Source organism: Eulemur rufifrons, chromosome 5 (assembly GCF_041146395.1).
Source record: "Eulemur rufifrons isolate Redbay chromosome 5, OSU_ERuf_1, whole genome shotgun sequence".
NCBI classification, from domain to species: domain Eukaryota; kingdom Metazoa; phylum Chordata; class Mammalia; order Primates; family Lemuridae; genus Eulemur; species Eulemur rufifrons.
The window spans coordinates 38,748,500-38,774,441 of NC_090987.1; the positions used below are offsets into that span (position 1 = coordinate 38,748,500).

At 37.6% G+C, this 25,942-nt stretch overlaps 1 protein-coding gene across 2 annotated transcripts in view; it reads left to right on the forward strand.

Moving 5' to 3' along the window:
* Nucleotides 1-25,942, forward strand: part of ZNF521 (zinc finger protein 521) — a 270,405-nt gene that overhangs the window by 25,137 nt on the left and 219,326 nt on the right. For both annotated transcript variants that reach the window (XM_069468172.1, XM_069468173.1), the window contains one exon: nt 3,667-3,846. In XM_069468172.1, coding sequence (XP_069324273.1) covers nt 3,667-3,846 — 180 coding nt within the window. The remainder of the gene's footprint in view (nt 1-3,666; nt 3,847-25,942) is intronic.

A 25,942-nucleotide genomic window follows, 5' to 3' on the forward strand; every position in this document is an offset into this window, starting at 1 on the left:
ATGCTTCTTTTAAATTCCCATTTATAAGTAATGTTAACAAAATTGGAAACAGAAAGCCACCACTTATTTTTGTAATAATAATTGTGTCTGTGTTCCAAAATTCAGCTTTACATCCAGATCAGAAAACTATGAATTCAGTGCTCCATCGCACCCTTTTGAAGGGATGAGCTGGAGAGTTGGTTGAGCAGGTGAGGTCATTTGTGATGGACGCAGCATGTTCGGGCCGCATCATTTAGGACAGGAGTGGGAGAGTGGTGTCTGTAGCTATGACATGGTTTGTCATTGCTGTGTCGGGGGCATGGAGATATTTTAAAATATTGCCCTTCGGGTGGGTTTATAGTATAACAATGGATTTGGAAGAACAATTATCCTTCGTGCAGTGGTGCTGGGGGCAGGGCAGTACTTACAGGCATGGACCTTGTATTTATAACCCCTTAGGTTGAAGTCAGAGGTTTGAATGGCTAGCAGAGTAATACAATTATTTTTTATGATTGGATCTCAAAGGACTTTATAAAAACTACATCACTAAGGCCATGTGCAATTATTGAAGTGTAGCCACCTGTGGGAAAGAAATGGTTGACAATGTAAGCTTTCTAGAATCTTCCTACAGCAACTGGCATTAGGAACAGAAACCCATAGAACAAATAAACACATCCTTTGAATGGGCAAGAAAGAATTTTTCATGAAAGTAGAGGTTGGAAAAATCTTACATGGAGAGAGACTGGGATTGAGATTCCAGTACTCATTACACCAAGGCATCATAGGCTATAATCGAACTCACCTCCCAGAGGGTCCCTCTTAAGTGTTGACCTAAAAACAAATTCGCCAGTTGGCTGGAGCATGCATCCTAAAGTTGCAGCAGAAGTGAATAAGCTTGACTGACTTCAGTCCCCGAAGGGTTCTATCTGTAAATGCAGAAGTGGAAGCAAAACCATTTTTTATTAGTCTTAAAATGACCCTTATTTTAATAACTAGCCACAGTGTCAGAAGCATGGACTGGGGTCATTCATTAGCTTTTAAGAGCTAAAGCATCATGCATTCTTTTTTGTTTGGTATTTTTGATACTGAATTCGTGTGAAGTGTTCATATTCTTGAATAGTATGGAAGGTGAGTTTTTATCATTTTTCTCTGTGTAGTACTTAAAGTATTCAGAGAGTCTCCTTATTTAAAAACAAACAGATCTGCAAACTTGATGTGTAGCATTTAAATAATCGTATTAAAATTCAAACCTAACACCCACATTTCCCTGAGCGTTATCAGCTTTTTGAGAAACTGGAAACTTATGCTAAACAACTAAGAGTATTCAGTGTACACATGCAAGTGTTTAATGGTGTGGGGGTCAGTTTGCCAGACTTGGGACAGTTATTTATTTTCCTGAATTGCTCTCTATTTTGGCAGCATTTCACTACTTGGTTTAGTTTGTTGGAGATCTTTGCTCCATTACCCATTTGTTGTATCTGTAGCTGTAGATGAAATATTTGAAAGCAGTAAACCCAAATGTGGTGGGTCAGATGGTGTCAACTTTGGGAAACGTACGCATGTAGGTGCTTTTTACTTTGGAGGCAACCAGTCTGTTCCTGTTTACAGAAAAAATACCAGTGAAGAAATTTTTTACATACTCTGTTTTTTTTTTTTCTTCTCTTTCTCACCATCACTAAGTAATATTTACTAAGCATTCACCTGGACATGGTGCTGTGCTGGGCAAAGTACAAGACAAACGCAAAGATCCCATGATCACTCCCCAGGGAACGAGCAGTCTAAATCCCAGTGTATTCACAGGGGCACTGTGTAGAGAGTTGAGATAATAACTTTCCAGATGGCAAATCAATCCAAATTACCAGTTTATTTAAACACTACCTTCATTTTTGAAAAACCCAACAAACAAAACTATATGGTCTTTGAGATGGGAATTCTGCTTTTTTCATGAAGCCAAGAGACTATTGCATATGTTTACATGTAAGTTGATTTTGGCATATGTGAGTCATTTGAAGGGTGGTGATATAGTTAAGTTTATTGCAGATGCAAAGAAAGGCTTTGGCACAACAGCCAGACAAGAAAGGGAGGATAAGTGCCTTGTAGAAGTAGAGTTTGTAGAAGCATGTTATGTGCAAGGTAGCAGAAAGCAATTTTAGACAGCAGGATGGTGGTGTGGTGGCATTTCTGGACTTTTCTGAGAAATACTTGGCTAATTTTGATCCTATAAATTCTTGATTGTAACACTTCAAATATTTAATGAAATATTAAAGATATTAAATAGCTGGGTGCTATGGCATGCTTCTGTAGTCCCAGCTGCTTGGGAGGCTGAGGCAGGAGGATTGCTTGAAGCCAGGAATTTGAAACTATAGTGCTATGATCACATCTGTGACTAGCCTCGCTACACTCCAGCCTGGGCAACATAGCGAGATCCCATCTCTAAAAAACAAAATGAAAAATATTAAATATATTTATATTTAAATTATGAAGTTTATTGTAATCATTAAAATTAATATTGTGGTCATATAAAAATGTGACTACAAATAATGCATTACCTATTTCTTAGGTACCTTGGTATAACTCTTTTGTAACTATTTCATTGACTTATAGAAAATAGAAATCTTTAGTTTGATTTTACCGTTTTTCGAGACATCGTTTGTTTCTGACTTTGGAGGACTTTGTGCTATTAGAAATTAGTGATCCATAAATTCAGTCACTGATTATATTATCCTATTATCTTAATTTCCCCCAAAGAGGCATACTCTCCTCCCTGACCCCACTCTTCCTTCCTTCCTCTCCTTCTAGTGGCACCAGGGTGTTTGGGGTACTTCTTTAAAATGAGTGAAACGACAGCATAAATAATCAAAAAGTATTTATTGAACTCTAATTAGAGGCATTGTGTGTGCTTTGCTTTTTTATTCCCCCTGCTGTTTGTGTATCATGTTTGGGGTTAAAATGGAACTATTTTTAGTTTTTATAGTGTTAAGCTTTTCAACACTGATAATGCGAACTCAAATTGTTGACTTGATTATAATTTATAATTGCTCTTCATATATTGTATTTCACTTTTGGGGGATAGTTTTGAAAACGAGACATAAATTTACACTTGAGTTTGCATTTGTAAGCATGTTTTGCTTGTGCGATAGAGCTTATTTTGCTATCACTGTCTAACAAATAATGGAGTAACTGTGTTTTGACCAGTTTATAAGTAAAGGTCAATTTCGTGCCTATGGTAATTAGCTTAGCTTATTCTAGACTTTTGGCTAATTCTGGTAATTTCCCATGAAGGAGTATATTTAGCAGAGAAGGAGTTCATTCTTAAGCACAGTGGGTTTTTTTCCTTTGCATTGGAGACTGCTTAATTTTAAAGTGATTTATCTCTCTTTTAAGCAGAAACTAAAAGGCTATGAAAAAATGGCAAGGTAATCTTAAGGGTAGACGAGTTATTTGAAGGGAGAGGTAAGAAAAGGGCTACGTGGTGAGAAAAAGGGAAGAATTCTTTCAGTAATCACAAACTGAGAAATTTTAGGGAAGGCTCACTTTTGATTCTTTTGTAATAAAATCTGCAGTGAAGCCCTCCTATTGCAGCTTCAAGGAAAACGGTGTTTCTGTTTTTGGTAGCAAGAAGATTAAACGTTGCTTTAAAAGAACCTGTCTTTAAACCCCATACTTACAGCGCTGATTTTCTTTCAGACCCCAGCTGTAAACTTGAAGACAAGACTGAAGATGGAGAGGCAATAGATTGTAAGAAGAGGCCGGAAGACGGGGAGGAGTTGGAAGACGAAGCTGTGCACAGCTGTGACAGCTGCCTCCAGGTGTTTGAATCACTGAGCGATATCACAGAACACAAGATTAATCAATGTCAACTGACAGGTAAACAATACTTACCACTTTTTGTCTTCTCATACTGTTATATTTCTGATTTTTTTCAGTTTGTTCCTTTATGTGTTTTTCTCTTCCAATTATTTTATTCCTATACTTGAATACTTAGGTAAGTCTAGAGGTACTTTTGAAAGAATTATGAAATGGTTGTTTGGGCCAACCTCAGTGTCATAGTCCCTCTTAGATTTTGAATTGCACCTAGATTTTAATAGCTAATAGGGTGTATTTTCCTTCTTACCTTTTTTTCCTTTCTTTTACTGCAGTGATGACCCTAATGTATTGGATGTCTAAAACAAAGTTAAGAAAAATTCTTTTGAATCCTTTTTCAAAGGCATTTAGCATGTATTAACTTGTTTAAGCTTAAATGTCATCTCCTCAAGGAAACATTCCCTGATCCCTCTCCGACTGAGTTAGGCACCCTTTTTATCTTCCCATAAAGTCCAATACTTTTTCTTGAATACCACAGTTCTCACTGCATGTGTTCAGTTTTCTGTCTCACTCATCGTACTGAAAGCTCATGGATGGCTGAAACTGTGTCCCATTCTTCCTGGCATCATCTGAGCCTAGCACAGTGCCTGGCCTCCAGTCGGGACTCACTAAGGCTGGCAAACTACTCTGCTATACAGTTCGTTGGAAGAGTCAGATTTAAAATAACATGAAGCATAATATGTTCAGTGTAATGGTTGGATAAAACCAAAACTCAGTTTACCAAATATCTACCTTCATTAAAAATATATCTTACGAGAATACACCATATGGGCCTTGGTGGGGCATTTTAAATATGTCTTTTGTTTTAGATACATCATTTTTCTCTTATTGTTTGAAGTCGACACCACTCCTATGTATGTGTATTGGTGTATCTTTCTCTCTTATTTTCCTAGCACAACTCTTTTTTCAGTTAACTGTGTATAGGAAACGTATTTAATAGACAAGTAGTTCTCCAACTGTTTTCCGCACAACATTTGTATTTTTGTAGGATTTGAATGTGTGTTCCATTTGAACAAAGATTTCTGACAGATTATCGTGGGATGTTGTATTAAGTCCATTAAATAGACTTCTTTATTAAAATTGCATTGTGGCTCTTCTCTTCAAGAAGGAATGACAGTGAGCAAGTTTATTAGGACATAGAATTGTCTTTTCTTCAAGAAATCCCATTATTTTCTGGATCATAAGTTTGAGAATTGATATTGCCTGTATAAATATTGGCCATATACATATTATATTTTTGTTTTTATATTTTTATATGCTTTTGAAGGACAATTGTATCAAAAATAAATTTTGATACAATTCCAATCTTATAGAAAAATTACAAAAATAATGCAAGGAACTCCCATATACATTTACCTGATTCATCAATTGCTTACATTTTGCCCCATTTAGTTTATCATTCTTTCTCTCTCTCCTTTATCATTTTTTCTTACTCATTTGAGAAAACATTGGAGACATCACACTCCTATAAATATATCCTGTTATCAAATTCACAATTATTTTTAAATTTCAACAGTTGTCATAATAATGTCCTTTTTTTTTTTTTTTTTTTTTTTTTTGAGACAAAGTCTTGCTTTGTTGCCCCGGCTAGAGTGAGTGCCATGGCGTCAGCCTAGCTCACAGCAACCTCAAACTCCTGGGCTTAAGCGATCCTACTGCCTCAGCCTCCCGAGGAGCTGGGATGACAGGCATGCGCCACCATGCCCGGCTAATTTTTTCTATATATATTTTAGTTGGCCAGATAATTTCTTTCTATTTTTAGTAGAGATGGGGTCTCGCTCTTGCTCAGGCTGGTCTCGAACTCCTGACCTCGAGCGATCCACCCACCTCGGCCTCCCAGAGTGCTAGGATTACAGGCGTGAGCCACCGCGCCCGGCCATAATGTCCTTTATAGCTATTTTTTTTTCCCTCAGCTGGTATTCAGGATCATGCATAACATTTAATTGTCATCTCCTTTAACCTGAAATGAACTTTCAGCCTTTCTTTGTCTTTCTTGATCATGGCATTTTTGAAGAGTCCCTGCCAGTTACTTTATAGAATGCCCATCAGTTTGGGTTTGTCTGATGTTTCCTCAGGATTAAATTCAGGTTATTTACTTGTGGTAGGAACACCACAGAAGTGATGTTGTGTCCTTTTCAGAGCATCGAATCAGGAAGTACTTGGTGTTACTTTGTCCCAGTGTTGGTGATGTTAACATTGAATACTTGTTTAAGGTGGTGTCTGTCACCTTCTCCAGTGTAAAGTTACCATTTTCCCTTTGTATGTAGTAAGTAATCTGTGGGAAGATACTTTGATGCTATGTAAATATCCTCTTTCTCATAAAACTTTTACCCACTGTTTTTGTGTCCATTGTAATTCTATAATGTCTGTATTTATTAGTTGGCCTACTGCAGTTTTCTTTCTTGTTTGTTCATTTGTTTATTCACATCCTCTTTGACTTTTGGATTTTTACTTTATTCAGTGGATCATAACTTATTACTATCATTATTTTGGTGCCCAGATTGCCATAGATTTAGCCAATGGGAGTCCCTTCAAACTGGATCCTGTGTCTGTTAAATATGTCTCCATCATTATTTGAGGACTTAGTTTCTGGTGCAAACAGATGCTCTGGGATCATGATGTTCTTTTGTTGTCCTAGTCCTGCAATCAGCTTTTTTTTTTTTTTTTTTTAGGAGTCCTAGTTCTTTTAAGAGGACAGTGGTATTTAGAAACCAAGATATAGGTACTATGTGTGCTCAGTGCTATAAGCATACTGTTGCTTATAGACTTCACAGTAGACAAAACTAGGAAATGTATATGCATACTTAATATGATACATATAATACATATAACATAGTTCAAAAAATACACAATATACTAGTCTATACACTTATATGTATTTTTTTCTGTCTAATAACCATGTGTTCATATTGATACCTCCAATTCAACCTAATACCTCAGGTACATCTCAGTCTTTTTCCTTTCTGTGTTTGTTACTGCCTTCTTTAAGAGAGAGAAACCTGGCTTCCATTATTCTCAATATGTTCACTCATTTGCTTGAGCCTGGAATATACATTAAGTAGTTTCAAAATTGCTTACTGATACTATCATGAGAAGCAAACAAACTAATTAGAGTTTAATATTTGTTTATAATTATTAATGCTGTAATTTTAATGTAACATTTACATGCAGTGAAATTTATAAATCATAAATATATAATTTGGTGAATTTTGACAAAATGCATGCACCCATATTAACACACCCTTCTTAAGATATAATTTCTTGCATTCCAGAAAGTTCCCTCTCACTTCTTTCTGATCAATAATGCTGCATCAGAAGTAACCAATTATTTAGTTTTTAACCATAGATTCATTTTGCCTGTTCTAGAACTTCTAATAAATAGAATCATACAGTATACACTGTTTGTATGTCTAGCTTCTTTTGTTCAGCATAATGTCTGAGAGTCATTCATGTTCTGTACATTATTTTTGCATTCTTTTTTATTGGTGTATAATATTCCATTGTATGAATATGTCATAATTTGTTTACCATCCTCCTGTTGGCGAACATTTTGGTTATTTTTAGTTTTGGGCTATGAGTAAAGTTGTATTGAACCTTCCTGTATAGATCTTCTTGTGGACACACATTTTATTTCTCTTGGATTAATAATGTAGGAGTAGAATTGCTAGGTTATTGGGGGCAAGGGAGTGTAGGGTAGGATAGATTTATCTGTATGAGAAACTTGCAAATCTTTTTCCAAAATGTACCGTTTTATGCTCCTACCATCAATGTATGGGAGTTCCAGTTCCTGCTCACTAACATTTGTATTATCAGTCTTTCTTAATTTTGGGTATATACTGGTATTCTTTGCGGATTTATTTACATTTTCCAGCTCATATGCTTAATTGACTTCATTTAATGCATAGTTTCCTCAGAACATACAATATTTGGAAAATCGTATTAAATGCAGATAATGAGTAAGATACTGCCTTCAGTGGAATAGCAAGTGCTTTAAAGGAAGCTTTTCTCATGTAGAATCAACACTAACATTAGGATAAACACATAGGAACTTGAGTATACAAACTCAACTGACATGCCAATATATTAATACATTGAGCTAGCAAGAAATCTCAGTTAAGGGTGGGTCTTCCCTCACGTTAAGGGTTATTTTAAAATTCAACTAATTTTAAAAACAATCTTCAAATTCTACTTAGTGAATGTTTACTTTTTACTGAGTACTTCCCATATAGTTCTTTTTATGTTCAGCTCTATGAAATAAAATAGAAGCAAAAGACATTATTCCTGTCTCATACAACTTTAATAATATCTGTGCAGAAAATGCTGGATTTTGTGTATATGGTATGGTGAAGATAATATTTATGGGTTAAATATTGTTTTTTTAAAAACTCTAATAAAATATTCGGTTTATTTTGAGCTTAAGCTTTCTAAAAGCAGGGAGTCTAGCCTGTGCTCACATACTCCAGCATTTTATTCAAAAGTAGGAAAATGGAGGCTTATTTGCCACTTATTGAAGCCCACGTCCAGAAAGAGTCAATCTGATGGGTGTTATTCCTGTTGATTTTTGTTCAGGATGATTTCTTCGGGAGGGTGGTAGATTCATGAGGCAGAGCAGAAGTGGAAGGCCAGGGAGGGAGCAAACAGGGAGAGAAACAAAATTAGGAATCATTCACATTTGTTGAAGGTGTTAAAGTTGAAACTTCAGTTGGCCGAAGGTTGCCCTCCAGTCTGATCTGGAAAAAATTTTAATTAAAAAAGTAATATGATGCTTTTGCCTTCTTCCTTGGTTAAAGCCTTTTAGCGTAAAGAGGTTGGACTCTTGCAGTGTTTGTTTCTTGCTGCTCCAGTTAACTCTTGGTGCTGCTCCCCTGCCTTCCCCACGCCCCACCACTGACAAAGTGCTAGATTTAGCGAAGGAGGATATTTCTATTTGGTTTTCTCCGCCTTTTCATTTTCCTTTTTATCCTTCATTGTTCTTTTTCGTTCTTTTTGTCTTTTAACTTCATTCAGCCCCATTTGCATCCTTGCTAATTTCCCCGGAGAGAGGATTCTGGTCCTCTCTCCAAGACTCTTCATTTCCCTGTACGTATTTCCTCCCTCCCTTTCTCCAAGCCTGTTTCTCGGTCTCTCGCTGCTTTCTCAATTTATTGTTTGCTCCGTGTGGCTTCTCTTGATATCTTGACATCCTTACTTACACATTTGGTCCTACCCAGCTAGACCACAGCCCGAAGACTTTTTGATGAACAATCTGTATGAAGACAGAGGGAATTCTGAGTGGGGTACTGCAGGGTTAATTATGGAGTGAAAGAGAAAGAAATCTTACAACTTGTTGATTTGCAAAATAGCAGAAAACTGAAGTTTTCTATGGTCTGATGCCTGTAGTTTACACAGGATAGTTTTGTTGTACAAGAGCCATAGAAACCCTGCCTTGAGTTAGTTCTTCCCTTACCTTAACTAAGGGTTTTCTTGGTAACTTCAGGTCTGTTCCTTTGATGACTTTCCTCCGCAAGGGGGATGCACATTCCTTGGAGAGTCTGCCTCTGTGAAAACTGACTCCCTCCATATCAAAAGTCTTGAAATTGTGATATAGTCTTACCAAATGAGCCTCTAGCAGACCAAACCTTTGGAGGTGAAGGTCAGATATAGAGCAAAAATGATCAACTCTAGACCCAGATTTGAAAGTCGGCTATAGGACTGAGTACAGTCCAGGTCAAATCGTGGTTAGTTATCAGTATGGACTGGACTTACAGACAGTGGATCCAGCAGGGATGTGGGGACTGCGAGTGTCGCACACACAGTTCGTGGAGTCTGTCACTGAGAGGGCATTCTGGCATGTGGAAACCCTTCTGGACAGGCATCCTTGATCTAGGAAGGAACAAAACAGTCCTAAAGATAGCAAGGGACAAGGCAACACTCATGCAGGTGAGTTCTCTCTTCTTAGTCTCATGGTGTAATTTTCCTCTAGTCTGCAAGCCAACATGTGTAAGTAAATTATGTATCTATCCTCCCTGCTTGAAGGAATTGGGAGAAAGGTGAAAGAAAAGCTTAAATCCCTCCCTTCGGTTGTAGCAGTGGATGGAAACTACCTGTCTTGCCCCAGCCTTGCTGTCTTTTTCCTGGAGGCTGGGAAGGGAGGGGAATTGACTCTCTGAGGCCGTGGGACTCTCTGATGCAGAAGACAGATTATCAAAATATATATTTAAAGAAGGAAAAGCACAGAGAACCTCTCATTTTACTAATCCACAAACCCTATCATTTCTTGCCAATTCCCTTAGGGGGTGGGGAGGGCTGGAAGCCAGAGGGGTCTCATCACACTTCTCAACAAAGATTTAATAGCAGGGTGCTGTGGGGAAGGCTGAGATTACCGAGACTTTATTGTGCTTACAAAACTGAGTAAGAACTAGCATTGTAAATCATCAAAACTAAGCTACACTTAACAGGATAAATGTGTAAAGTGCATTTGGTGATACTGTAGGCTTGTTGTTCTGAGTCATTTTTCTCTTCTCTCCTGCTAATTTGCAAACTTGAGTTGTCTGTTAAGTGTTCTTTCACATCATTAATGTGAATTGCCTAGGCGTAGATGCAGAAAAAACAGAATAGCATTGTATTGGTTCTTAACCCTGTGGTCGGCTATACTGTGTAGCTGAGTAAGTAGAAATATGTGTGGCAGTAAATCTGCTGTAGTTTTGGGGAGCATGATTGCAGCCCATATTTATAAAGCCCTAACCAGGTCTGTGGCTTCTTCACAAATATTTTTTTCTGCATAGGTTCACCCTTTATAGAAAAATGAACCGAATTAATTGCTGAGTGGATGCTGTCCATCAGTATCAAGTAGTGTGTTCACTTAATTTTGTTTTGAAAGTTATGAGATTTCCTGGAATCTTCCTGCAATTTTCACAAATTGAAAACTTTCAGACATCTGGAATATTATTATTATTATTCTTTGGCCAAAGAATTTTTTAAAAATGTGAAAGTGAGTCTACATGTGTCATATGATTGTGGCAAATTAAAGACTGGTGGGTTCCACAGGACAATAAAAAGTACTCTAACAGCTAGTTCTTTTGGCAGTGGGAATAAGGGAAATGAGTGTTTTATAGAATGAAGCATCATTTTCGTAAAAGCACATTGAAACTGCTTTTAGAACATTTTTTTGCTGTTTTCCTAATCAAATCATTAGTTGAAATAAATTACATGAAATAAATGTAATATTTTAACTTTTCAGTTCATATTAATTAGGCTTAAGGCATTAGACATTTCATTTGCATATTTTCATATTAATTTCTATATTCATTATTCATAAATCACTATTAATCATTTATATATTAATTAATTATCTATTTCTATGTTAATTAGGCTGAAGGCACTGTAAGTTTTATTTTTCTATTTCCTTCAATTTTGATCAATTCCTCATTTCCTACCTAAAATATTTCTAAGGTTTAGGCTACTTCATTCTCCAAATCGCCCTAAGCCCCCCAAATGTAGTTTCATGGCCTCCATAGATTTCATTCCCTGGTTCCTTCTCCATATGCACCTAACTTTTTAGATCAGTGGTTTCTAAGCTTTTTTGATGAATAAAAATTTAGTATGTACCCTCATAAAATATATTTATTAATATGTTACATAGATAAATGCATTATACAACATTCACAAAAACAGAAATTGAAAAGTTAGTTAAAGATGAAATAAGCAGGGTTTAAAAATAATTTTATGTTACTTTGAAGTCCTGGTCTATGTGTGTTTATTTTGGTAATTCATTTTAATGGCTGTTGGAACTTGGATATCTCACAAAACCACCAAAGAGAGTACATATGTTATTATGCTTCTCCATGTGGTTCGTTGTTATTGATGGTGGATATAAGTCTATATTTCAAATAACTTTCCTGATAATCTCAGTTTTGTGTTGCCAGCCTTTGGTCAGCTCTGATTAAACTGTCCCCTGCTTCCCCCCAGAGGGTGGCTGACAAAGAGCTTTTACTGGGAGTGGAAAGGCCAGATTGGCCATTTTCTTGTTGATTACATGTCCTTGACTGTGAATGTCTTGCACTTTTCTTACAGAAAACTTTCAATGTCAGTTGTCAAAATTTGAGGATTTTGTGCAAATTAGATTAGTTAAAATGACATACAGTGATCTGTAAGCCCATTTTGTTGGACACGGTAGACTGCAGTATTATGGGATGGGATGAAAGGAACTGAAAAGTTTCAGCCAGACCGTCCAAGCTGACTGGGGCACCGTTTATCTCATGGCTCTCAGGAAAGTCTGATTTGTAGCTGGAGGGCTATTCATGACTGACTGGTGTCTGTTCTGATTGGTTGCCAAATATTCAGAATATCTTCTCTACCCCAGGATAATGTACCCTGTATTTCAGAGACCACTATTCTTGACTATTACTTAGTTCATGATGTGAAAAACAACTCACCAGATCTCTGCTCCTCTCAGTTTTAGAACAAGTAGTGGGGCTGAGTGTGTCATTATCTTCAACTGTCCAGACCAAGGACAAGTTCTATGCATTTACCAAAGCAAGAGTCATCATCCGTAATTGGTTTAACTTCTGAGCTGTAGGCTGGGTGAGCTCCTTTTTCCAGTTTTGGAGGAAGGGGTCAGTTAAATTATTACCTGCTACAAAAGCTTTGTTATTTCCACATTGATTTTGCTGCAGCAGAATTTTTTGATATTAGTGGCTGGTCTACCATTCTCATCTTGATATATTTGTTTATGAAATTCTCTATCAGAACATGGATGTAAAATATCATTTTTAGATCTATTATTTTCTCAAAGCTCTTTGAATACTTTTGGGTATTGTAATTGGGATTTATGAAAGGGCTACACTTGATGAATCATGATTTTCCACTATAAATGATGCACTATTACATTTATTAACTTATTAAAATTAAATAGTTTGAATGGTGAAGAGGTAATTTAAGAAATATTTCTCTGTATTTTTGATGCCCATTTTTATGAGGTATTTTGACTCCCACCCTGCTTTAATAACTTGTGAATCTCAAGAAAGCTACTGATTATGAAGGATCTAGGAAATGAAATCTCCTAGAAATAGAAAATAAATGAGTGCATCCACTTTATTTTTTACAGGTAAAACCTAAGTGGAGAATATCTTGTATTGGTTATAACCATATTCACAAATTTCCTATTCCTTAATTAGTTTGAGTTTTTAAAAATCAGTCTTTGGAAATGAATAGAATTTAAGAAGAAAATTAGTATTATTTGTCTGTATATAAGAAAATGTTACCTTTGGATGTCTACGGAACCACAGGCATTTTAGATAAGTGGTTTTGCCTTAGTTGTATAATTGATAAATGAATATATAATGATCTAACTGTGTGGTTTCAGGATTCATTTGCCAAAAATTGTAAATAAAATGTCAAGAACACAAACCATGGGAGAATATCTTCAAGAATTTCCACCATGTCCTTGATGGTCACTGATGGTAATTAAAGCTGTCATTTTGTCCCTGTGGAGAAGTGTAAAAATTATAAATGAAGGGCTGTGTTTGGGATGCGGAAACAATGGGGTCTCTTTCGTGGGGAAGATGAATTAAAAGAGACCCTCTATATCCTAGGCCCTCTGCAGCCATTCGGTCTATCTTGTAAGCAGGACAGTGTTTAGCTATTTGGATACAGTTGTGTGCACATAAGGGCTCTGCCACATTTAGCCTGTTCTCAAATGTGAAATTCAACATGATAAAACTCAAGCTGTTGATTTTTTCTTACACTATTGCCTGATTTCACTTAATTTTTTTTTTCCACATTACTTAAGATGCTTGTGGCTGATATCTACTTTCTTTATAAGGTAGTGGGTTGCTAAAGAAGCTATTAAAAGTAGACTATTTCCACACCCTTCTCTTTGTGCTAAGTCTGTGGCTGGGGATCTTGTCTTTGGGGAATGACAGCAATGTCACAGAGATCTATGACCTCTTAATAGGTCTTGGGAGGGGAAGGCAGAAATCATTCTACACTGTGCCTCAGGGCTTAGCTCCTTTAAACTTCAAGGAATTGGACTGGAACTCTTCAGTCCTCCTTTCTTTCGGCTTTACCTTCAGGGGAAATTGATCGATTAGAGGTGATTATTCCACAAACTCTGAACCCCTTTCCCCTCTTTGTTCCAACTGGAGCTTCTCAAAGTTTAAAGGGATGTGTCTCCTGGGTGAAGTGTAGAATGAATTTAAGTAGATTATTGGGTAGAAACCCTTTGAACACACATTAAAAGTGTTAAAAAATATATTTGGAACAGAGGAAAATATTTCAAGCTAAAGAGTAAAGAAACATTTGTTTCAATATAATTATAATATCATTATATGGGTTATTTTTTGAGCAAAGGATTAGCAGGTAGAATGTAGAATCGTAGTCGTACTTCAGACCAAGAAAATAGCAGGTCAGTGCAACAAATGGGCAAATGTGAAAAATTAGGATGGCAAGTAAGACCCCAGTAGGACCAAAGACAACCATAAATGATTGGGCTTATACGTGTCCACTATTAAGCACAGCAAGATTCTGCTAACTGATGACTTTTATTTTATTTTTCTAACTTTAATAACAACAGCAACCAAAAGATACATACCTAATTCCTTTTTTCTGCATGTGTAATGTATTTGCCTTATGGACACTGTGGATAATATTTGAATTATATTTCATACCTCATCAATTTAGTTTTTCCTCCTTTTTTTTTAAAAAAAAAAAGTCTAATTCTTCTGCTCTACCTACTCATGGAGCAGTATTAGCTCCCCCTGGTGACTAAATAAAAACGTAGACATGGATGGTTGGGGTGGTGACCTTCATTAACTTTAACCTTGAAATGCATAATTAATATTAGGATGCATACAGAAGGCATGTACAGTGAAGTATTTTCCAAGTAAAAATGTTAATTAGTCTTGAGAAATGTCCATTTTCATGTCAGTTTATCTGTGTGATGAAGACTGTTCCATCTTGTGTGGCTTTCTTGGAGTTGTGCCCATTTGGATGGTCCTGGAGCTCTTGGTTTTCTGATGTGGGAGATAATGGGACAGAGGGTAGGTCGTCCGATCTCTTATGAACTAGGAACTGATTACAAAAGCAGAAAATAAAAGTAAGGTCAGCCACCAGCTTACCTAAGTCTATCATTCCTGCAAAATAAACTGTCTGTAGAAAAGGTTGCCATTGTTAAAATGATTTAAAAGAAATATTCTTTCAGAAAAAGCACTATTATGCTTTCACACTCTAAGATGTATTCTTTTGGTTGTATCAACAAAACATTTTTCCTTTTAATTTATGAATTATTTAAAGTGTATATTTTTATTACTCACATTGCCTTTAAACTTAACTTTTTGCCGTCTATTTTATAAAAAATGTTCCCCACCATAATTAAATTATCAAATTGACAGACTCTTGAGAATGCTTTTATAATCTTTTAAAAAAGAAATCTGTCAAATCTATCATATACTTACTATTTCTTGTACTTAAATTTATTTTCTATGCAAAGTATTTGCTTTTCATCAGTGTTTTATACTGATTATCAAAAAGCCATGTCCTGTGGCTATATGGTCTGGTTTAATATTTTATATTAAATATTACATTAATATGTTATGTATTCAAAGGGAAAGACTTACAATTTTATCTGGGAGCTCATATCTGAGTTGTTTGCTCCTTTTGTTCATCTGAATATTTTTCTCCCTATAATTTGTACCTCCCCACCCCCTCTTTTTGTTTTTCTTTTTTTTAAAGCGCAAGCCTTCGGGCACTGATTTGTTCTTCCCTTTGTTTTTCCACCAAGGTACCTCTCTGTATTGGAGAAAGAATGTAATCTTCTAAACTCTGTGGTTTCTTTCTATCACCTCCTTTGGCCTGTGGAAACCTAAGTGGAGCTGCTTTTTGGAGCTGTTGATACTGTTTTGTCATTTGGCCTGAGTAATGGTTATGAAGCAGCACAGATGAACACAGCAGCCCCCCCCCACACCTCCCTCGGTTTATTTCTGCCTCTTCCATTACTGTTAACCTCCCTCCTCAAGCACACTGCCTGCCTTTTGCCACGCGTTTGTCCCAGTGCCCCGCGGAAGAGCAAAGAACCTTGCTTTGCCTTAGCTTTTGCTAACGGTCACTCACAGATGGAGCTTAAGTTGGTGCCTAACAGCTACATAGTGAGAGCCTTCTTCTTGTGAACACCAGTTTAAAAGCACTGACAAGTGCTTAATAATACAAATATTACTGCAGTGGTTATATAGGTGGTTTGGCTTAATGTGAAACCTATGGCACCATCGCTGCTACACTAAGAAGACCGTCCACAGGTAGTGAAATGATTAGCACCTCCCAGTAGAGTGTTTTCCCAAATACCACTATGCATTTATCAGCAATCCAGTTCAATAAACATTTATCACGATGCTATTCTTTGACCAACAATTCCTGGGAATAGAGGGCCCAGGATCCTCAGATTGTGAGGGGGTCATTGAGGCCAGCTTGGAATTTCAGGGCTGGCTTCTTGGAGCACTGGATGCCTGTAGTGTTGAGCAAGAGCCAACCAGGTCCAGAAGGGGAAAGGGGCGTTTCAGGCCTACAGATGGGAGGAAGATTAGGAGAGATGTGTGAAGCAGTGTAGCAACTGCTGGGCAACTTCAAACTGGAGGAAATCATGTAAGATAGGGAATTAGAGAGTATGAATGTATTAGTTACCCATTGCTATGTAACAGTTGCTCCAGAACTTTTTGACTTAAAACTAACAACCATGTATTTTCTCAGAGTTTCTGTAGGTCAGGAGTTTGGCAGCAGCTTACCTGGGAGATCCTGATTCAGGGTGTCTTATGAGGTTGCAATCAAGGCATTGTTCAGGGCTGCAGTCATCTGAGGGCCAGGTGGGGGCTGGGGAGACCCACTTCCAAAATCAGTCACATGACTGCTCCCTGGAGACCTGCCTGCAGCCCTCACTCCACGGGCTTCTCCATAGGGTAGCTCATGGCATGGCAGCCGGCTTTGCCCAGAGCCAGTAATATGAGAGAGAGAGAGAGACAGACAGCAGAGACAGATACGCCAAGATGGGAGCCGCAGTGTCTTTTATGACCTAATCTTGGAAGTGGCATACTCTTACTTCTGCCGTATTCTACAGATCATGCAGATCAATTCTGGTATGAGAGAGAATTACACAAAAGCACGAATACCAGGAGGTGGGGATCATGGGGGGCCATAGTGGTGGCTGGTTACTGCAGTGACCCAGGGAGCAAAAGTAGGATCTGGCAGTGGGGGGGGGGGGCATGCTAAGAACTTAAATTTGATTCTCTGTTGTGTGTTTTTCAAACTGCTCTAAGGAACCTCCCAGATATCAGCCAGGTAAGGGTGGAGGCAGGGAGGTGAGTTAGCAGGGAATGGAGAATCCCTGCTACCAGGGAATTGTTTTACATACTGCCCAGGCTGAAATTGTTCTACATACTGGATAGTCAAGCAAGATTTCACTTGAATACTAAGTTCAAAGTCTTGAAAACATTTGATAATTACTGTTTCAGGAAGTGGGTAGCTGTTGATTTTACATAGGGAAGCGAACACATGTTCAGATTAGACTGTTTCGCAGAGTAGATTGGAGGAAGAACTTGGGGGAAGGGATTCCAGATAGGAAGCTCTTGCAATTGCACCAGTAAGAAGATGGGGTCAAAACTAGTGCAATGGTCACAGGGGTGGAGAGAGGAGGGTCAAATTTAATAAACACTTAGGAGGTAAAATCATCCAGGTGTAGTAGTTGATGAGTAGAATCTCTGAATTCCTCGGATGTATTGGGTGGCCATTACTTGACACTAGGAAGGAGAAAGAAGAAGGTTTGGAAGTTAGGATGGTGGGTACCGCTTTTCCTTGTATTAAATCTGAGGTACTTTTCTGGCTAGAAGAGTTTACAACACCAGTTGTGTAGTTAGGCCAGAACTCAAAGGTAGACATCAGGCCACTTGACATACTTCCTCTTTGCTAGAATTGTGGTTTAGTTTTCCCTTTGTGAATTATCTAAGTTTCTCCCCAACCTTACTTCCAGTTTTGTAATACTGTTTCTGATCCAGCTTTCTTTTTTCTTTTTAATGATGAAGGATCTCCTCTTCTCGAGTTGGTTAGTATTTAAACTTTGGCTGTTGGCTATAAGGCCCCTGTAGCTAGGATTGTTACAGCAAGTGGAAATGACACCCTACAAATCTTGTCTGTATAAGCAAGATGTATAAAGCACTCAGGCTGGCTAGTGTTCTTGTCTTTCAAGATGAAGAACTTTGACATACAAGGTTTTAATGCCTTATTGAGATCCAGCAAATGGATACTAAGAAGGGTGCTTTATTCTCATAGGATTAGAGCAGTGGGTTTTTCTTTCCTTTCTGAAAAAAAAAAAAAAAAACTGAGGTCCATTTCTATGGGAAATCATATTATTAAAGAATTATTGGCTATGCCCACCAGCAGCACCCCCTCCCCAAAAAAGAAATTACCAGACAAATTTAATTTTACTGTTCGTTGCTTGGAATCTGTGACCATCTTGTGAATCTTAACAGGCTGCTTTTATGGCTGATTTTCAGACTTGCATTTTCCCATCATCTCCCTTAATATTATTTTCATTAAAAATTCCATTAGCTTAAAAAAATCAATGTAATCATTCAGTAGTAATTAATTCTTACCAATCTTCTAAAGGAGAAATGAATTAACAAAACTTCAAAATGTTAAAATGAGTTGAAAGTGTTGTGTGGCTAATGGGACTGGGAAAGATGTCAGTATAATGGAGAAAGGGTGGGCTGGGCAACTGGCTGCTAAAATGCAAATCTCGGGTCTCCCAAAACTCGCTGTGTGGTCTTACTCAGATTGCTTAGATTTTGAATCTAAACTATTCTTATCTGTAAAGTAGGGGCAATAATGAAAACATGGTAAATTTGCCTGCCTTATGGTTGTGGGGATTAAATGAGATGATAGATGTGTCATCCTAGTGGGGTCCTTGGCACACCGTGAAGGGGCATGAGAAACATTATGCATTATTAGTATTACTTGTGTTAGTGTTATTGGTTTTATTAAAGGTGATAATATTTCCTTTATAAATAATCTCTCATGAGTCAGATTCCAGATTCTAGAATCCTGTCTTCTAGAATCCTGAGAGATTTTGAAAGAGTTAGTATGAGTTAATATCTGTCATTCTATCTTAGAATTCTCCCCTTCTCAAATTCAAAAAGAAGTATTGTGTGATGGATGCTAGGGGCAACTGGGAAAACGGAGTAAATGAGAATTAGCTTATGTTTGTCACCTTTTTAGGAAGGCCTTGATGTTTAGATTCATACAGAAGAGGGAATGTCATATTTTGGGAGTAAAGTTTCCACATAACATTTCATTCTAATTTAATTGTATACAAAACATTAAAAATTAAGGCACTGACATCAGTTGTTAGCCTTCACTAAATGTGTGTAAATGTAAGAAGATAGTTGTGCAATGGACTTCATTGAAAGTTTTTATACTTGTAGCTTATTTATTTAGTAATACAGAATTTTCCCATGCATCTTTTGGAATTGTTTTAAAACATCTCTCTCTACTTTTGTGAATTAGCTCAAAAATTAGGACACATATTAATTTTAGTTTAGTGCAATTAAAAATATTCATACCTTACCTTTAATAGGCAAGCATAAGTGCCATGGAATTGTTCTAGCTATAATAGAGGTTCAGGGGACCAATGGTTTGGAAAACCATCCGGTCGAAGTGAGTTAGTTTAAATATGGGAGATTTGTAGTTTTGTTTTCTAGGAAAATAGTGCCTAAAAAAATGCATTTGTGCAACAAATAACCATAAAGACAGTTGACTGTTTTTGCAGTGCACCAAAAATATTAAAACAAACATATTTATTGTACGTTAGCATGTTTTACTATAATCACAACTTTTGCTGAGCATTGTGAAGGCACAAAAGCAATATGGGTCATGAACCCTGTTGCCTAAGATCTTACCGTGCACTTGAGGAACAAAACGGGTACAGTATCTGAAAATGACAGATGTATCTGAAAATATAATATTGAATGTGCCAGTATATCATTAATGTCAGAATTGCTAATATGGGTGGTAAATTCTGTGACTGTTCCAAGAAGGGAGTGGTGAGTGTAGCAGGAGCTGGCAGGAGAGGCGCTGTGGAAGAGGCCTGAGGTGAACTCTGCCCAGAGGGATCACTGGGAAATGAATAGGAAGGGAGTAGGTGTGCGATGGAAGGGCAAGTGGGCATTCAGGTAGGGAATTGCACATGGATAAAAGACTCTGAGTTCAAATTCTGGTATCTCACACAGGAAATAATTTTATAAGCAGTAGCATTTTATTACAGCAAGTTGCACACTCATTTTAGAGTATTCAGCAGGGCACAGTGAGTGTAAAAAATGCTGGAGGTGTGCACAAAACAAGGTAACTGTAAAGTCAGTCACCAGGAAATAAGTTTCACATTAGGTTGCCCAATGAGCAGCTTGGAAAGAATCAAGGAGGGTAGAGGTTATGAATAACTGTTGAGAAGTGAGTTATGTTGTGGCAGTGTTTTAGAATATGTACAAAACAAGAAGACTTCTCTAAAATAACATAACCAGCACAGACTACCACATGAAGTTTCTTAATTCATCAGAACTACGTTGAGCCTATCTCCAACAGACGCATCTTTGCCTTACTGCTTTTGTTAAAATGTCATGAAGTGTCTTCAGACTTAATTTTCATTTAAGTTTTATTCTTATTATGCTATGAGCCTTTGGTGCTTATCAAATGTAAATTTTCTCCAGTGAAGGAAGAAATTACTAGCATAGCTATTAATAGTTTAATGAAAAGTCTTATTGCTTCTTAAAATTTATATTTTCATGGTGATTGACAATTGTTAATTAGTTAATCCTCTGCCTGTGCTCATGAGGTAGGTCAATATCATCTCTATTATAAAATGAGAAGATTGAGAAATCAAAAACTTCAGTGAATTTCCTTGATAACCTATTTCTGTATTATCATGGCCAAAACAAATTGAGTTTACATTTAAACATTTTTTTTTGTTAATCAAATTTGTGTTGAATGATTAAGATGTCTTTTTGCTTCTACTGTACAATTAAAAAGCCATTCATACCAAGGGAGTTTCCACCCAAAAAACTAGATTTGATCTATAGACTTAGATGTCCGAGACTGAAAGTAGGATTTGGATAATTTCATAAGCTAAATAATTATGTATAACAGAAAACCCCAAAATAACAACAGCTTAAATTACAAAGAAGTGAAAGAAGTATCTTTCTTTTGTATATGTAAGAATTCTAGAGTTAAACAGTCCAGAGCTAGGTGGGGATTCCATGGTTGTTCAGGCACCAAGACTTTTTTCTTGGGACTCTGCTTCCTAGCACATGACTGCTGTTGTCATGTAGACCATGGTGGTGGCTAGAGTTTGTGTCACCGTGTCCAGTTGGAGGTGAGGAAAAGAGGGAAGGTAGAAGGTGTTAACCAAGGGCCTTATGTCTGAGTTGGCTGTCTTCACACAGCCTTCCTGTAAATCCTATACAGTAATGCCACTTACATCTCATGGGAACAGAAGAATGGATTTTGGGAGATGCAACCAACAGTGTCTCACATAATTAGTATATTTGAATATTTGTATTTTCCATTATTTTGTAATATTCTGTATTAGTAGTGATATTTTTCTCTTCCAATGTCATGTATAATTTAGAGTACTTGCTAAAACATAAGAGCTTTTAAACTCCTAATATGGATAGACTTTTTTCTCTGGTTGATAACTTATATTCTTTAATTATTTAACAAATAGCACATCCGATTTTCCCGTGGAGAAACTGTTTTGAATCCAGGGCAGAACTGCAGTCTAGGACTCTGTGCTTTGTCCACCTTGATTCTTTGTTTTGAATATGTCAGTACTCTTAGAGAGAAAAATAAGGAAACATAGCTTTATTGGAGCAGAAACGTTTAATACAGTCAAATCAGACATGTTATGGGTATATCACTCCAGGGAATGGTTTTTCTGAACCATAGCGCAGCACATGGAACTTCTGTGTACCCAACTGACCTCAACACCATCCTGTTTAACCCCAGAAACTACGTTTTCCATGAAAGTATCACAAAATGTGCTCCATGCTATATGTGTCCTGGGACATGGAGGTCAAATAAATGAAAGGCATGTCACACACCTGCTTTTTGGGTGTGGTATATCACCTAGGCTCTAGGCTGCCGTTGCCAGCTGGAGGTGGCGTGCCCGAGGCAGAGGCTGCCATACAGCCTGCCTGCTTCTTTACTGGCCTGCACGGCACATGCCTCAAAATGCCGCCACATACACTTTTCTGTCACCTCCCTTCTTCTCCACGGCATTCCCCGGCATCTCCAAACAAATAGGTAGTGGGGGAAAAACACACTAGATAATCTATACAAAGGGAGAAAGAAGTTTTCCATTTGATTCGAAGAACAGAAGGTTGGAAGGGAATGCTAAAGAAAGGAAGGTTGGGGTTGAAAAGACCCTTTCAGTGCATCTGGTCCAACTGCCTTTTTATAGGAAGGAAAGCTGAGAGTCATTGATTGGCACTTAGTGATTTACTGGCCTTACCAAGATTTGGACATTGAGCTTCTGACTTCAAGTCTAGTGTTGGTTTTGCTACAATTTGTTTCATCAAGGTGAAATGAATAACGAATTGCACCACAAACCATTTCCACCCAAAATCATATTCCGGGTGGAAATAAGTGCTTGTTAGGGGGTTTGTGCCCTTGTATTCTTCAGGTGTGCACTTGTTTCAGAAGTTGTATGACGACCAGGCACGTTAGCTCACACCTGCAATCACAGCACTTTGGGAGGCTGAGACGGGAGGATCCCTTGAGCCCGGGAGTTTGAGGCTTCAGTGAGCTATGATCGTGCCACCACACTCCAGCCTGGACAACAGAGTGAGACCTTGCCTCTAAGAAAAAAAAAAAAAGAGAGAAATTAAAAAAGTGAAATGAAATATAAATTGTTTCAAAAAGAAAAAGCTGCATTAGATATTTGTCTGTTAGTATCTGTAAGTGGATGTACTCCATAAACTCCCCTTCTCCTCCCCCTCCATCGCATTTGAATGTTTCTCCAATCCCTAGCTGCTACCCCATTCTTTGGGAACATGCTAAGAGAAAAGCCTGCTAATCTCTGAGGAAGGTCCTGATCATTGGAAGCCAGTACCAGTAACGTGAGGGCTACCTAATTTCCCTCGAATAGATAGGCCATGAGAAGAGGTTCAGGCCACCATTTGTCTAGAAAGTGGGCTTCGTGGCCCTCTCAGTACAGTCCTTGGTGTTATCATGGAAGACTTCTCTCTGTACGGTGTGATGTTCAAGGAGGCAAATATGATTAGCTATCTGTCAAGTCCAGAGTGTATTCTGCACCTTCTCAGATGCTTCTTAGTTGTCATACCAGCTATTATCTGTGCTGTCTGAGTCCCTGTCAGTTTTCCTGTGCTACTGGATATTTTTAGATTTCTCCAACCCTGTATGAGACCCCGTTTCCAGATTTTAATAAATCTCTAATGTGTCCCCAATGTATATCCTAGAAACTCCATAAAACTGGGTATAGATATGATGGATGAAAAAGTAAGTTTCAGCTGCTAGTGGCTCATGTTTGCTAATTGGAAAAGTTATGGGTGATTTCAAAGTAAAAGCAAGTTTGTGCACTCTTTATAATATAGCTGTTCCATTGTTAGAGAATTAAGATGTGTGTCATAGGCAGCGACTGTCTATCTTTGTGCTTGCAATGCTTGGGAGAAACATAAATGTTTCTTACCATATTAATGTGTATACATCTTTGAGGGCGGGAAAGTATTTGACTAAAGAATTAAAGAGAAGGAGGGAGGAGTGGGAAAAGTTTTCAGTATAAGCATATGCCTTTTTTATATCTTTGCTGAAATTATAGTTAAATATTTGTAAATGTTTTTGAAGAACTTTAATATTTGTGTTCTAACTTGCACAGTTTGCAGTGGCTCCTTGTTTTATCTTTGCTTTGATGAGACTTTATGATCTTTCTAATACATCTAAAACTTTTAGCTGTTAATAATGAGATGTAAAGAGATATCAAAATGAGAACATTCTCACATTTATATACTATTAGATTAAAATGTATATTTTCAAAATAACTATTCCTATTATATTGCCATTTGGGGTGCAAGTTTGTGTGTCTGCTGTCATTATATTGATACAATAAAGTATTATATAATAGAAATTATTAGCTATATATTGCTGGGTAATGAAAGTTAGTGGCTTCAAAGCAATAATAATATATTAGTTTTTTACTTTTTTGAGATTGTTTGAGTTGACTGGGTGGATCTTTTGCTTTTCGTGGGTTAACCTGGAGGTCCAAATGGTCCTATTACATGGCAGGTGCTGGCTGCACCTAGGAGCTTAGCTGGGTGCTGTCACCAGGGGCCTTGGTTGTCCCTCTTGGAACCAAGCCTCTCCACGTGGCTACTTTGGTTTCTCACAGCATGGGTCACGGTTCCAAGAAGGAGTACTCCAGGATCTAAGTTGCTTCTCTTAAGGCCCAGAAATAACCTAGTGCTACTCCCATCTACTCTGTTGTTTGAAATAAGTTCCTAATCTGGCTCAGATTCAAGAGGAAGAGAAATAAACTCCACTTCTTGATGGTGAAGTAGGAAGGTCACACTGCAAAGAGCACATGGGATTGGAGTTATTGTTGTGGCCACCTTGGGAAACATAATCTGCCACAGAAATCAAAGTCCTTCTTATTGTCATTTCTTTTCTTCCAAGCCTGTCATGCAATTTTAATTGATCTAATGCTTTTAAGTGAGAAACAGGAAGCAAGGACTTATATAAAGTAATTTCTTAAACTGTAGCCTTTTGTTCCCTTGTAGCCTGGGTCCCCTTTCTAGAGTGGTATGTCCTTGATGTCCTAATCCTACACTCATATGTCATTGGGAATCTTTATTTATTAAAAAAGCTTTAGTCAAATATAGTGGTTTCTCACCCTGACCAGTGTTGGGCACTCGCTTTATGAAAGACCTTACAGTGTTTTTACCCAACATGGTTTAAAACCTTTTGGGAGTGGTGCACTCCTGTTTTGAATATAGCGCAGTACTTGAGTGGTGTCTCAAGTATTTGTGTCTTAATGAAATTTCTATATAGTTACTGTAATTTTGAATTTTATAATTCTGTTTGTATTTAGAATTCTTTACACTTTTCATACCTTATCCCATTCCATGGAAAATTTTTATTCTAGATAGTCTTGTTTATGTTTAACTTACTCACCATCTTTTCCATACCCTCCCTCACTGGACTTTGTAGCATGAACACGTTTGAAGCAGTTTGGCTTTTGTTTTGTAAAGTTGCACATTAGTATTCGGTATGGTTTCCTACCCAGACCTCATGCAGCCCAAGTCCTGGTATATGTTAGGCAGAGGAAAACTGACTTTTCCTGATAGGGATGAGTCAGTTTCCTTCGGCATCAAGATGTTTACACATGGGGACAGATGCAGAGGATGACAACCCTGGATCATGTGACTCCCAGATTGTTTTTCTTTGCTGGATTTCCACGTGGGAAGCTGTAGGAACTAGAACTTTGCTGCTACTGCGCCCAGGATGTCCGCTGTCCAAGGTGTATCCATGTTTGTGGTCTCGCCATTTGGCAAGGAGCCTACACTGCATTGTTTTGGGGCATGCTCACTCTTTAGAAGAGCAATGTGATCCTGCATATCAAGTGAAACTTTAGGATCATTTAATTTCACTCAGCAAATCTACAGGTGTGTCACAGTTACTACCTGTGAATTGATTCCAATCTTTGCAATATAATAAGTTATTACCTTCTCCATGATTTTTTAAAAATCCTATTAAGTCTAACACTAGCCTTTCATTGTGATTATTGTTACTAGAGGTATATAGGGCCAGTATAATCCCTAGGTTGGGGTATGATCAAGGAAATTGTATGATGTGCCACCAAGGTGTTCCATTTTAAAATTATGAAATATATGGGGAAACTGAGTATCAAAGACATCCTTAAAGGGGAACAAAAATCCTGGGGTTGGAGTGGTGGTCTGCTTCACTTTCTCGTGTGATGGGCAGGAGAGAAAGAAGGATGCATAGTGGATTTGCATCCCTTTATTTGAGCCTTAAATTTGCTTTAGCAATAGCAGCTGGAGAGAGAGATGCCCTGAGGGGC